This window comes from Bos indicus, chromosome 26 (assembly GCF_029378745.1).
Source record: "Bos indicus isolate NIAB-ARS_2022 breed Sahiwal x Tharparkar chromosome 26, NIAB-ARS_B.indTharparkar_mat_pri_1.0, whole genome shotgun sequence".
NCBI lineage: Eukaryota > Metazoa > Chordata > Mammalia > Artiodactyla > Bovidae > Bos > Bos indicus.
Genome location: NC_091785.1, coordinates 17,777,360 through 17,792,024, shown reverse-complemented (window position 1 = coordinate 17,792,024; position 14,665 = coordinate 17,777,360). Strand labels below are relative to the sequence as shown.

The 14,665-nt window shown below is 37.0% G+C and overlaps 1 protein-coding gene across 1 annotated transcript in view; it reads left to right on the top strand.

Annotated features, from left to right (window-relative positions):
- TM9SF3 (transmembrane 9 superfamily member 3) overlaps positions 1 to 14,665 on the top strand; it is a 59,020-nt gene that overhangs the window by 21,557 nt on the left and 22,798 nt on the right. Inside the window, exons 3-7 of the mRNA XM_070781279.1 lie at positions 719 to 841; positions 3,641 to 3,801; positions 4,814 to 4,891; positions 7,946 to 8,077; positions 10,260 to 10,426. Coding sequence (XP_070637380.1) covers positions 719 to 841; positions 3,641 to 3,801; positions 4,814 to 4,891; positions 7,946 to 8,077; positions 10,260 to 10,426 — 661 coding nt within the window. The remainder of the gene's footprint in view (positions 1 to 718; positions 842 to 3,640; positions 3,802 to 4,813; positions 4,892 to 7,945; positions 8,078 to 10,259; positions 10,427 to 14,665) is intronic.

The window sequence follows — 14,665 nt, the reverse complement described above, 5'->3', positions numbered from 1 at the left end:
TTTTTCAGATTTTGTTTTGTTTTGTGTAGAAACTGATGATCCTAAGCACATTTTTGAAAGGTTTATAAGTTAGAGAGCATCTGAGCAGTATTTTCAGATAGGAGTATTTTTAAAAGCAGTCAAGAATGGAGATGACTCATCTTGAGGGAACTTTCCAGTAATTTATATACAGTGACACCTGCTGGATAGAGGTTTGCCTTTTAATCTTCCGAATTATGAAAAGTCACTGGCATTTCTCATAGAATCTGTGGCCTCCAGTGACTTGCACTTCCAAGAACGTTCAGATGAACACTTATTTCAGAGATCGTATAGCTAGAAATTGTTGGCTTTACTTAGGATTATATTCTTGAGTTTTTTTAATAAAATGAAGCTTTCCTATGTGTTTTAAGCTTTTCATATCTGTTTTAAATCAGTTTATTCATTTGAAAGTTTTTCTGTAAATGTTATATATAATTTTCTTTCTATAAGAGACGCATTCTTCACTAAGAAGATATCTTTGAAAATAAAGATGATTAAAATTCTTCTATTGTGAAAATCTTAAACATACACAGAAGAGGAAAGAATTGGATACTGAATTCCCATATATATATATATTACCCAGGTTCATCTGTTACGAGTAGAAATTTCAACTTCAATAAATGTTGTTTTTGTGTGTGCTAATTTTCCTGTAACTCTTCTGCAAGCGAGAGTACTGATTTGCAGTTTTTATTTTATGTAGATGATGTGATGCCAGGCACTTACTGTGAAATTGACTTAGATAAAGAAAAGAGAGATGCATTTGTGTATGCTATCAAAAATCATTACTGGTACCAGATGTACATAGATGACTTACCAATATGGGGTAAGTACCGTATGTTACATTTAAAGTTTGGGGGATATTTGCATAATAAGCAAGATTTCTGTAATGACTATTCAGGTGATTGTACACCAAATCAATAAATGTGTTTTCACTCTTTTCCACAGAATTATTTCAATACCAATTTTATATGGTCTCCTGTTGCTTGAAAGATTTTTGACATTGTGTCAAACTTTACATGAAAATTCCTGAAAATGTAACTTTTATAATTTTTCAGATTCAATAAATTAAAAGGTGCTTTGAACAGTCTGAAATATTCCTCTTGCCCCCATTTTTTTCAAATCTTATTTTGATTTATCAAATACAATCAAGGGGACTGAATAGATTTTAAAATTATATTCTGGCTTTATCTTATGCAGAACTGTGGTGGTATGATTTTTAGGTTCAAGAGTCTCCTGAATGACTTGTTTTGCTAGTTCTGTGTTATTTTCCAAAAGTCTATTATGTTTAAAAATTTTTTAAACTTTTTTATGTTTTATTTTTTTATATTGTATGTCCTTGTTCATCGCTGTTGATAGAGAGGAGCAATAGAATAGTAATACCAGTTTATGCATAATCCAAACATTGTTTATGCTGGACTTGATTAAATTACTTATATGCAAAAAGTACAGCCATCTATCACAGCCAGCATGTTTGAGCACATTTTTCTCTTAGTGGCGTTTGTTGTTGTTTGTTTTTTGATCTTTGTTGTTTGTTTTTGATTTGTTTTTATATATAATTAGTACATATAGTTAATATTCTAATTCTTAAAACTATTAGCAGACTGCTGTATTCATGAGAAGCAAATTGAAAGACTGAACATATCAACTCAAGAGTTTAATATGGTACTAAGATGGAATTAAGGATCTTCCCTGTAGCTCAGACGGTAAAGAATCTGCCTGCAATGCAGGAGACCCAGGTTTGATCCTTGGGTTGGGAAGATCCTCTGGAGAAGGGAATGGCAATCCACTCCAGTATTCTTGCCTGGAGAATCCCATGGAGAGAGGAGCCTGGCGGGCCACAGTCCATGGGGTCGCAAAGAGTTGGACGTGACTGAGTGACTAACACTATGGCTAAGATGGAATTTATAAGAAAGTTACTCTCAAGATATAATTGCATGCAGCATCATTACTGTGTTGCATGTTAATTAGGTATAAATAGGAAGCATTTCATGTAAATGACTGTAATTAGTATAACAGACATTTCTCTGATCAACTCTGAGGGTAGCAGGAAGATCTGCTGAATATTCGCTGAAGATTTCTGAGCCTGTAGTTTAGGAGAATCCTTTAATCTGGGTTTCCTCTTTTTGGTGAGAGAGCAAGTCCCTCTCCTGCTCTTTTGCATTGCTTATGGGTTTCCTGCCTGGAACCTTAGGCTTTTCCACTCATTTCTTGGGCCGCCATAGCAACATGGCAGCTGTGTTTTCCTGTCTTAACATAAATCTTTTTTAGTTCTGGGTTTCTGCCATGTTTAGGGCAGATACTTTTGAATGTCCTAGAATATCTGAACCATGGAAAGCCTTGTCAGAAATAAATCTATACCTGGCTTTTCTTGGGATAAAGGTTTTAGATCTTTTAAAAGTGCCTCAGAGAATTTCCTATTTAGTGTAATTGTGTCTCCACCCTCAGAGTTTTCAGAGTAGATGAGTAAATAAACTTCCATGAAATTAATTATTCGGAGGATTTTATTATCCCTCTGCAACCTCAAAAAATGCATCTGTATTCCTTGAACTTGTACCAATTAGAACAACTTTGGTTAATAAGCAAATGATTCTTAATAAAAAAATGATCCCCCTCCCCCCAACATGCTTTCTTGAGTTGCATTGACCATAGAGGGAAGACCCAAGGAGTAACTTTTAGAAGCTAAGATTTTCTAATGAATTTATAGGCTTGGGTGGAGGGAACATCGGATAACTAATCGACAGTGTGAGGGCACAAGATACGGTCCTCAGCTACTACCTGCTTCCTTGTTTGGGTCTTCTCCTTCAGTATCCCAAATTGGGATCAAAATGATCATTTTAACTATTGCCTCAGTACCATTTATCTTCAACATTTCTGTCATTTTGTTGACAAAATCCTGGGGATAATTCTAAGACTTGAGGTGTAAAGACGAGGCATTTTAAGTTAGGCTTCCCTGGTGGTTCAGATGGTAAAGAATCAGCCTGCAGTGTAGGAGATGCGGGTTTGATCCTTGGATCGGGAAGATCCCCTGGAAAGAAAATAGCAGGCCACTCCAGTATTCTTGCCTGGAGAATTCCATGCACAGAGGAGCCTCGTGGGCTCCAGCCCATGGAGTCACAAAGAGCTGGACATGACTGAGCAACTAATACTTATATACATATGTGCAACTATTAGGAATGGATTGATCATAGGTTATTAGAGAAAATACAAGACTGGAACTCTGGAAACCTTGGTTTCAATTTTAGTTTGGCCACTAAACTGAGAACCTTGCCAAATGGTAATATAGTGCTTCCTTGAAATTTTGAGATATCAGGGAATATAAAGTATATGGTCATAATTACTACAGTGGAAGGTGTACTTTGAGGATCAAAGTATGAACTTTGAAGATCAAAGTAATGATAGACTATGCTGAGCTTTTTTACCATGAAGTGAAAATGGTTTGGGTTTGCCAAGTACTTAACAAAGAGAAGTCCAGCCTGCAGCTCTTCTTTGTTCTAACTGTAAGGAATAATGGGAATGTTGCTGTTTTTTTATAAAAATGCTTTTTACTGAGCTTTAGTTTCTAATGTGTTTTAAATATTAAGTGATGTTACATACCTTGCATGAAGTGTTATTTCTTTTGTAGGTATAGTTGGTGAAGCAGATGAAAATGGAGAAGATTATTATCTTTGGACCTATAAAAAACTTGAAATAGGTTTTAATGGAAATCGAATTGTTGATGTTAATCTTACTAGTGAAGGAAAGGTGAAACTGGTTCCCAATACTAAAATCCAGATGTCATATTCAGTAAGTATGAAAATAATTGTATACAGGAAGAAGTGTTTGTAAAGTTTTAACATCAAAAGTTAAGTTTTACAACCTCAGTAAATGAAAATGTAGCTTGAAATGGGGTGCAACAGAAATACTGCTCAGTATTTATATAGTAAAAATCTTATTAGACTATATTTCCCCACTGTCTGTAAGTAAGCCTCCTGAAAACAAGGAGATTTACTTTAGGTCTGTAGTAATAGATACCTGTTATGCAATGGCAGGACTTACCAGTTGCTTCAGCAAAGTTTACCATTATAACTGAGCAGTTAGCTAACCCAGCCATGTATTCTCATGGTTACTTTTTAGCAGTACTCCTTGTCTTTCCTTTTACTGTTGCACATGAAGAGATGATGCTATGTTGAAAATTTCTGGATGAGTAGTTTACCATATTTTGCTTTATCAGCTGGAATAAGATGCTCTTGCAGAGTAAGAGCCCTTTGTAGCTGTCAAGTTAATTCTGTTCTATTAGGATTAAAAGTAGTGGAAAGAAGAGAAATCTGATGTAGGTAGCCTCTCTCTTTGTGAGTTTCCTTTCCTGGTAACCAGAATGAGTCCATTGCTATTAGATAGTTTTGAAAGTTTTTCAAGCTCTGTGCATATGTACCTAGTACAAATAATATTTGCATAGCTGTATTTATAAAGAAACACAATCTTTGTAATAAAACTAATGAAATCTAAAGACAAAGATGTTCAGATTCTTAATTTATTTTGTCTATTTAATTATTACCACATTTATGAGGTCAGAGAATTTAACAGTTAATAATCCTTGAAAACTGAAATGATCACTCTAAGTAAAGTTATAAGTTTTGTTAATACACAGAAAGGGAAGTTAGGTAGTTTTTTAATCATATATTTCAACTTCTCAGATTGGTAGTAACTTTCTACCATTTCTCAAATTTCTTATTCTTAGAGTGTAAATCTTCTAATTTTGCTCAGAGTATTGTTTACTCTGAGCAAATGTCCTTAATATTCAAAATTTTTTTTTCAGGTAAAATGGAAAAAATCAGATGTAAAATTTGAAGATCGATTTGACAAATATCTTGATCCATCCTTTTTTCAACACAGGGTAGGTAAATTGTGTACTTAAGACATTCAGTATGTGCTTCAATCAGTCACACAGTAAGCAGTTGCCATCTATAGGGCACAGTGTGAGGGGTGTGAATTTCAAAGGTTTAACTATAATGCTGATTTCAGATGTGAGCTCAGAGGGCCCTGAGCACCTGTTAAAGTGGAGCTGCTGTCTTCGGGGCAAAAAACTGTGTTTGGAGAGTTGGAGGGGAAGATCAGAGTACAGTTTGGGACATGGTAGTTTTGAAGTGTCTTCAAGACATCCAGATGGAGATAATGATCAGCTAGTTGGATCTGTCAAATGGAGTTCAGAAGAGAGGCCTGGGCTAGAGATAGAAGTTTTGTGGTGGTTGGCATGTAAGTAGTATTTAAAGCTGTGAGACTGAATGCAGTTACCAAGAAAGAGTGTATAGAAATAGAAGAGCACTAAGGACGGAGCACCGGGAGCAGTAGTGTAAATGTAGAGAGAAAAGCAAAACCCAGCTTAGAGCTCTGAAGAGATTCTTGTATGGTGTGAAAAAAGAATTGTATGGTATCCTGAAAGCCAAGAGAAGAAAGTCTGTCATGGAGGATAGAAAGATTAGTTCTGAATTGTTGCTGATGGGTCAGTAAGGTGAGTACTGACAATAACTGTGGACTCACCTGGAGTCATCGGTGAACTTGACAGAGAACAAGGTTGGTATAGTAGCGGGGCACAGTCTCAACAGAGCTGCTGTAAGAGGGTGAGGGGAGGGTAATTGGAGGCAACAAGTCTGGCTATTAATGGGAGTGAAGAAATGGTACAGTAGTCAGCAGGAAAGATGGGATCAGGAGGGAGTTGGGGTGTTTTTTGTTTTGTTTTGTTTCTTGAAATGTAAGGAAAACACGTTTGTATGTTGATGGGGTTCCGTAAAGAATACAAAACTGACGATGCAGAAGATGGGGAGAATTAATGAACCTTTTTCCTTGAGTAGGCAGGAGTGGATGGGGTCTACTGTGAAGCATTGGGATTGTTTGTTATACAGTGACTTACAAGCACAGACTTAGGAGCTCCAAATGCATGTAAACTCAGTCTCTGTCATTTACTGTAACCTTGGTGAGAGGACTCAGTTCTTTAGCTTTGTTTCAACAGTGAAGCGAGGGTTATACTACCTTTCAGAGTTGTTGTGAAACTCCATTTGACCGTGTTTATAAAACCTCTGGTATAAAACCTTCCACAGCAGGTGCTCAGGAAGAAGCAGCGCTGGTGGTGTATTAATCTCCACGGTTCAGTGTTTGTGGTAAACCTGGAGTGCTGCTTTTAGGATTAGCAACACTAGAGGGCGCTGGAGGCAGCACTTCATAGGGTCAGTCACTGCTGTGTGACATCTCATTGCTTTATTGTTTCAAGGAAGTATTTCCCTTGGTTAATAACTTCAGAATCATACAACATTTTATAATTTGGGGGATAAAGAAATATTATAAACTGTCAGGTTATTAGTAGTACATTATAATAGGTATTAAAGTTTGCATCTTTGATTAGAAAATAGAGAGCTTTGCCAGAAATTTTAACATTTGGGGGCATATCTTTCTTACTACCAAACAGTAACTATATAAAACTTCTTTTCAAAAATTTGATAAATTGACTGAAAAAAGTCAGTCATGAGTTATGAGGTGTGTGTGTGTGTGTATATATATGTATATATAATTTTTTCTCTCTTATCCTTTTCTGGGTCATTAATTTCCAGAGTAGCAACAAAAGCAAATCTTTGTGAAAACCTATTATTATATAGTGCATTTATAAATCTTAAGAGATACTTTTGTGATAAACTTTATATGTGAATAGTTTAGGTTTGATATGCAAGCTTCCTTGGTGGCTCAGAAGGTAAAGAGTCTGTCTGCAGTTCAGGAGACCTGAGTTTGATCCCTGAAGTCAGGAAGATTCCCTGGAGAAGGAAATGGCAACCCATTCCAGAATTCTTGTCTGGAAAATCCCATGGACAGAGGAGCCTAGTGGGCTACCATCCATGGGGTCGCAAAGAGTTGGACACAACTGAGCGACTAACGCTTTCTCTTTGATATGTTAAAAAATAGGGAATGTCACTGTAAGTTTTAGAATAGAGAAGCGATATATGAACATGATGTTTCAGAAACATGTACTGGATTAGCTGTTACAGGATAGACTGAGAGGAAGGGGAAAGACCAAACATGAAGGTCATCACTAGGAGGCCATTAGAGCTATCAGGTGAGAGGTGATGGCTCGGGAATGGAGAGGAAGGGGGAAAAAATGAAATGAGAGAGAAGAGAAATTTTGAAACTATCCATAAGGAAGAATTTTGGGGAATTAAAATATAAAGAAATTGCTGGACAGTGCCACAGACATAGTTGGAAGTCAGATGTGCTGCATCTGAACGTAATTTTTTGACAAATGTATGGGTGAAATCAAAGTCAAGAGCCTTGGGGATGTTGAGAACTATGGAGTACGTCAGAGTTCTCTGTACTGTGGTTAGGAAGGTAGCTCAAGTCCATGGCACCCAACTATGATGGTTTAGTCTTGTCATTTTGGTGAGGTTTTCAGGTTGTTGCTCAGTTAGAGGGAAGGGAACTAATATTTATTGAGTATTCACTGACCTGTGCCAGACAATGGTGACATGTGGCTTACATATATATTAAAATGTACAAATGACTTATGATATAGTATCATTTCCTTCATTTTTGATGAAGGAAAACTGGGGTCAGGGCCTATGTTTGAACTGTGTTTTGATTCCAAAACCCATGTTCTTTCTCTGTAATACTGAATAGCATACTCCGTGTGGCCAAATTGTACTTTATTTGTACAATTTGATTGTGATAATCTATATATATAGTATCATACTTTTAATGCATCTGAAGCTTACTGGAAAGAAAGCCAATCCCTTTGATTACTCTTCTCTAGTGTATTTTAATTATGGATTTTCATGTAAAAGTTTTAGTAGATTTTTGTGTTTGGTTTGTTTTTTTTTCTTTTACGTAAACATTCTATTGTCATCATGAAACCTATGAATTTTGTAACTGGTATTTCTTGTAAGTAATACTTTATTTTCTGTTATTCTAGATTCATTGGTTTTCAATTTTCAACTCCTTCATGATGGTTATCTTCTTGGTAGGCTTAGTTTCCATGATTTTAATGAGAACTTTAAGAAAAGATTATGCCCGGTATAGTAAAGAAGAAGAAATGGATGACATGGTAAGCAAACATTTTATTAATACATTGTATTTACAAAACAATTTAACTCAAGTGTTTTTAAATGTTGGAGGTAGGTTTATAATCCTGAGATCAGCTGATCTTTAGAATTCAGAATTTTCAGGCTTTAGAAAGATATAAACTCCAATTAAATATTTTAATGTTTTTAAGTGCCCTGATTAAATGTCCTATAATCAAATACATTAATGTGTTTTCAGCAAAACATATGACTGTTCATCCTAAGTGGGACAAATAAAATAAACAGTGTAAGTAATCTCTTGTTAGTTCAGTCTTGAGATTTGCCACCAGATATGTCCAGCTTGTGAAACAGACTCACTTTTCAGAGCTTTTGATTTCAGAATTGCAGCTAGGAGGTTGTCGACTTGTATTGGTATCTTTCTAATGCTGCTAAATATTGCATAAAATGAAGAGTGGGTGGAAGGATTAATTTACATTTAGTTCACATGGTTCAGAGGTTTGCTTTTGAAATTATTTTTACAAAATTATAGAACAGTGTTATAAATAAGCAAAAGTGTGTTTTGTTTGTTTGTTTGTTAATTTTTTTGACCACACTGCACGACTTGTGGGATCTTAGTTCCTTGACAAGGGTTTGAACCCATGCTCTTAACAAAGCACAGAGTCCTGACCATCAGGGAATGTTAATGGCTAATCTTTTTTTTTTTCCCTTTTTTAAAAATGAAGTGTGATTTACAATGTTGTATTAGTATCAAATGTACAGCAAAGTGATTCAGTTGTTAATGAATATTCTGTGTAGATATGCTCCATCATTAAATGAGCTTGGAAAACAGTTAAATTAAACTTCAATATGCATATGTGTCTTGTGAAATATCAGAGGATAGATGAACTATTTCAGTTCAGTTCAATTGCTGACAAAACATGGTCCACTGAAGAAGGGAATGGCAAACCACTGCAGTATTCTTGCCTTGAGAACCCCAAGAACAGTATGAAAACATGAAATATTTGCTGCCTCTCAAATATAGCTGACCCAGACCACTCCCCCTCCCCTGCCACCACCAAAAGAAACCCAGAGATTATCTTGAGGGACTGATTGATATTTCTTAAGAAACTCTGTTTTAGATACTTGCTTACTCAGGTTGAAAAGGCATAATTGAATGTTTTGTTTAAAAAAGCACTATAGACAGCATATTAAAAAGCAGAGACATTACTCTGCCAACGAAGGTCTGTCTAGTCAAAGCTATGGTTTTTCCAGTAGTCATGTATGGGTGTGAGAGTTGGACCATAAAGAAAGCTGAGCGCCAAAGAATTGATGCTTTTAACTGTGGTGTTGGAGAAGACTCTTGAGAGTCCCTTGGACTGCAAGGAGATCCAACCAGTCCATCCTAAAGGAAATGAGTCCTGAATATTCACTGGAAGGACTGATGCTGAAGCTGAAACTTCAGTAATTTGGCCACCTGATGTGAAAAACTGACTCATTGGAAAAGACCCTGATGCTGGGAAAGATTGAAGGCAGAAGGAGAAGGGGACGACAGGATGAGATAGTTGAATGGCATCACTGACTCAATGGAGATGAGTTTGAGCAAACTGTGGGAGTTGGTGATGGACAGGGAAGCCTGGCATGCTGCTATCCATGGGGTTGCAAGGAGTAGGACATGACTGAGCGACTGAACTGACTGATAGACAGTTAAATAATATTTAACTATTCGATATATTCCCCGTGTATTTTCTTAGGCTCCAGGCTATAAGGGGCATTTCTGCATTGCTAGGGCATCTAGTACTGGTTTTAATTTTCTCTTTTGCTCTCCACCTGGGCCCTGGTCATATGTGAGCCATAGTCATGATGTAATGTCAAGAATAGCATCTGTAGGTAATGTTCAAAGAGCCTCTGGGCTTTTCTCCCTGTGTTACCATTTCTTTTTGCTCCTAGACCTTTTCTTTTTCCATTCTTTGAGATTTTCTGAGTTTCAGTTTCTCAGGAGCCACCTTTCTGAGTTTCAGTAATATCACACTTTATAACATAATAAGTTATAAAGGCAGAAATTATTTTAAATTTGAAATGTCTTTTCTTGATATTTTGAAACTTTTAACAGCTCTAAGTTTGTAGGAAGGGAACTTACAACTGTAGTTGTAATTTTTTAAGTTGTTGTATGTATTTTAATTTCACTCTGGATTATTTTCTTTTCTCTCAACACGTATATATGTATAGGATAGAGACCTTGGAGATGAGTATGGATGGAAGCAGGTGCATGGAGATGTATTTAGACCATCAAGTCACCCACTGATATTTTCCTCTCTCATTGGTTCTGGATGTCAGATATTTGCTGTATCTCTCATTGTTATTATTGTTGCAATGATAGAAGATTTGTATACAGAGTAAGTTCATATGTTTATAACTTTATTAATTTTTCATTGTTCTTGAATAGTTTTAATAATTGAACCTTTAAGTCAATCATTAAATATCTGCTGATTCTAGTTATCTTAGAATTTGAAAAGCATAAGTGCCATACTGATTCTAATTATCTTAGAATTTAAAAAGCATAAGTTCCATTATTGTAAACAAATAATGAACAGTATTCTGTAGCTATAATAAGTATACTTTCCTGTTATCTTCTAAAATTACTAACCTTACTGAACACTTTGCTTGGTTATAAAGATTGGTTTTCATTAGAGGTATGAGCAGAATTACAAATCAAGAGTTCTTTGACAAATTGAGTAGACACTTTTATGAAAGCTGAAGTCCAATTAGGTCTTCCTAAGAAGCACACAAGGATTACCCATTTACTGAGTTAGTACTTCATATTTGCCTCCAAAACTTGGAGCTCTACAGAATAGAAGAAAGCATTATAAATAACACTAAAAAGAGTGGTGGAAAAGGCACACGAGGTTAGAAAAATAATTGCATGGTTTTTCCTTTATTCTGTCTTTACATGGTTTCTGGTACACTGTTTCTTTGAAGACAAAACCAGTTGCAAGAAATCTTTAATGTGAGGCCTTTGGATCCTAAGAAAAAGTAGTACATTCATGGAGATCTTAAGTCTTTATTGGGTAGTCCTATAACCTTGTGCTCAGAGAGCCATGACCTCAACAAAGCAAAAACACTCTGAGCCTGGGTGTAGATGCCGCCCTATGAACGACACTTGTCTCCTGTTACATCTCATACCCCTATTTCAGTTCCTGATGGTGCTTGCTTAGAAATGCCTGGCACTTGGTGGACAAGTGACAAATTGTTGCTGAACGCACGGCTCTTGCGTTACATATTAAATGTTTAACTGTAAATTATTTCTTGCACTGGACAGTAAGTTCTTTGAGAGTAGAGAGTCTTATCTTTGCATTCCCTGAGTACCTGAAGAACTTTGCGTATTCAGGTTTCTCAGTCAGTACTTATTGAACTGAAATGAATGATGTATTAATTGACAAAGGTATTTCTCTGTAGTTTGTTATATTTCTTTAATATAACCTTTGTACTTCAGTTACCACATAAACCTTAAAATGGCCAAAAGCTAAACTTCAGTGTTTTGTAGGTAGTTCTAATTTTAGGATATAATATATTTCAAGTAAATTAAATCTCAAATTCAAGAAAAGCTACACTGGTAGGCAGATTCTTTATCACTAGTGCCACCTGTGAAGCCCCTTCCTACATGAAACTACATCATCCTTCACATTAAATACTGGATTAAATTCATCACTATGGAATTGACGCTGACTATATAGTCACAGTGTTAGAATTTAGTAGTGGGCATGTATGGATGTGAGAGTTGGACTGTGAAGAAGGCTGAGCGCCGAAGAATTGATGCTTTTGAACTGTGGTGTTAGAGAAGACTCTTGAGAGCCCCTTGGACTGCAAGGAGATCCAATCAGTCCATTCTAAAGGAGATCAGCCCTGGGATTTCTTTGGAAGGAATGATGCTGAAGCTGAACTCCAGTACTTTGGCCACCTCATGTGAAGAGTTGACTCATTGGAAAAGACTCTGATGCTGGGAGGGATTGGGGGCAGGAGGAGAAGGGGACAACAGAGGATGAGATGGCTGGATGGCATCACTGACTCGATGGACGTGAGTCTGGTTGAACTCCGGGAGTTGGTGATAGACAGGGAGGCCTGGCGTGCTGCAATTCATGGGGTCACAAAGAGTCAGACATGACTGAGCGACTGAACTGAACTGAACTGAACCTCTGCTAGGGGTTTCCCAGATGGTGCTAGTGGTAAAGAACTTGCCTGCCAGTGTAGGTAGACATGAGACACAGGTTTGATCCCTGGGTTGGGAAGATCTCCTGGAGGAGGAAGTGACAACCCACTCCAGTACTCTTGCCTGGAGAATCCCATGGACAGAGGAGCCCGCAGGCTGCAGTCCATAGGGTCGCACAGAGTCAGACATGACTGAAGTGACTTAGCACACACACATGCAGCCTCTCCTAGAATCCAAATTTTTGCTTTGTTCTTTCTCAAATGTTAATGTTTCAGTGTTGGCAGTTCATTTTTTAATGCTGAAGCTGTTCTGCTTATAGACCTTCAGCTTTTGGAAATAAGAAACTGCACCTAATAGATGCTTATTAGCAGGCTAGTAGGGTGCAGTCCATGAGGTTGCTAAGAGTCGGACACGACTGAGCGACTTCACTGTCACTTTTCACTTTCGTGCATTGGAGAAGGAAATGGCAACCCAGTCCAGTGTTCTTGCCTGGAGAATCCCAGGGACGGGGGAGCCTAGTGGGCTGCCGTCTATGGGGTTGCACAGAGTTGGACACGCTGAAGCGACTTAGCAGCAGCAGCATGAATTTTATTATTTAAGCCTGTCATTGTTATCAGTGGTTTTTCTACCATTTGAAGTGAACATACTTAATGACTTACATGTTAAGTACTACACCTATGAATATTATTATGAGATCAAAGTGACTAACCTTACTGAGGTTCCATGTTAGTAGCTTTATGCTCATTAGCTCATTTAATCCTCACATCAGCCCTGTGAAGGGACTATTATCTTCAGCCCACAGATGAGAAAGGTGAAGCTCAGGGAGGTTGAGTAATTTGAGTAAGATAACACAGCTATTAGTAAGGTGTGTTAGTAAGATGAGATCTGAACCTCGACACTCTTCCCTGATAGCTTAGATGGTAAAAAGTCTGCCTGCAGTGTGGGAGACTGAGGTTCAATCCCTTGGTCAGGAAGATCCCCTGAAGAAGGAAATGGCAACCCACTCCAGTATTCCTGTCTGGAAAATCCTATAGACAGAGGAGCCTGACGGACTACAGTCCATGGGCTTGCTAACAGTCAGACACGACTGAGCAACTGACACTCACCGCTTTCACTCTGACTCCAGAACTTGACTCTTAACTTTCAGTGCCCTAGATATGAAGATAGAGATAATAAAAATGCATAGTGATGAGAAAATGAAAAAACTTGCATGTAAAAATTTGTAAGACTCACTCCAGGAGTAGATATCTGAAGGATTCTAGAGGTTAAAAAGCAGATAAATGTATAACCTGAGAAAATTACTTTGTTCAATGATGATCATGGCAATCAGGGAAGAAGAAAATACTTAGATAGATAGAAGATCAGCATCAATGTGGATGTGCCAATTAGTGTGATATTAACCGTGGAGAAAGCATGGTGTTTAAGAAGGTATGAGTAAGCCTGGTAAAATGCTCTGCAGTGGTGGGATGGCAAGTGTAGGTAAAGCAGCTACTTAGATATCACCCTCTCTCCCCCCACCCCCAGTCTTAGAGAGATAAGCAAGGATGGTTCTCTACTTCAGTAGATTTCTTCATTGTAGATGGAAGTGGTCTATTTTGGGTGGAAAATGCCCATAAGATGTTTTTGAAGAAAGAGATGCAAGGGTATATCTGATTTTTAAAACTGTAACTTATTCTCACAGTTCCACTTAGTGGAAATCTCTCTGGGGGCTGCAAATTTAACTCTCTAGTCATTTTGGACTCTTAGTTGCATGACAGCAGCCTGAACTCTGTCATCGTCTGTGTCAGTATCCACACACCCGGTAATAAGCAAAATGATCAATTTTTTAATGATAGCCTGGAAAAAAAAGTACTTGCAGTGTTTAATTATATTCTTGAAAAAACAAATTTGGCTTTTCAAACTGATTAACTTTGAGGGACTCACAATCTTTTAAACATGGGAAACAAACATATTGCTGCCACGTTTCTCTTTAGCTGTATATTTATGTAATTGAATATTATATAGTGTTTTAACGTACACATTACTTTAAGAAATTGAGCTTAAGTGTTTGAGCAGAAGAGTGGTACATGTTTCAAGACTGTGTGATGCCTTTGTAAGTCTACGTAGACGGACAATGGAATGTAATAATTATTATCCAGAAGATGGTTAATTTTTGAAAGTTGTATATCCTTCCAGAGCACACATTAGTGTGATATTCTTGTAAGTTGTGTTTAAAAGATTATTCTTTAACTCAAATTAACAAGGCTATATGTTCTGTCTACAGATTTTTACCTTCCTAGTTGTGGTGAGTTTCAGAAATGGTCTTTATTTTTAGTTAAGTACATGTCTGTATTATGGCAGATGATGCTGTCATTTTATTGTTTTAATATTTCTCTTTGCTATTAGGCATTTAACATATTTTTGTCCAGTTTTGTTCAATAGGAGAGTT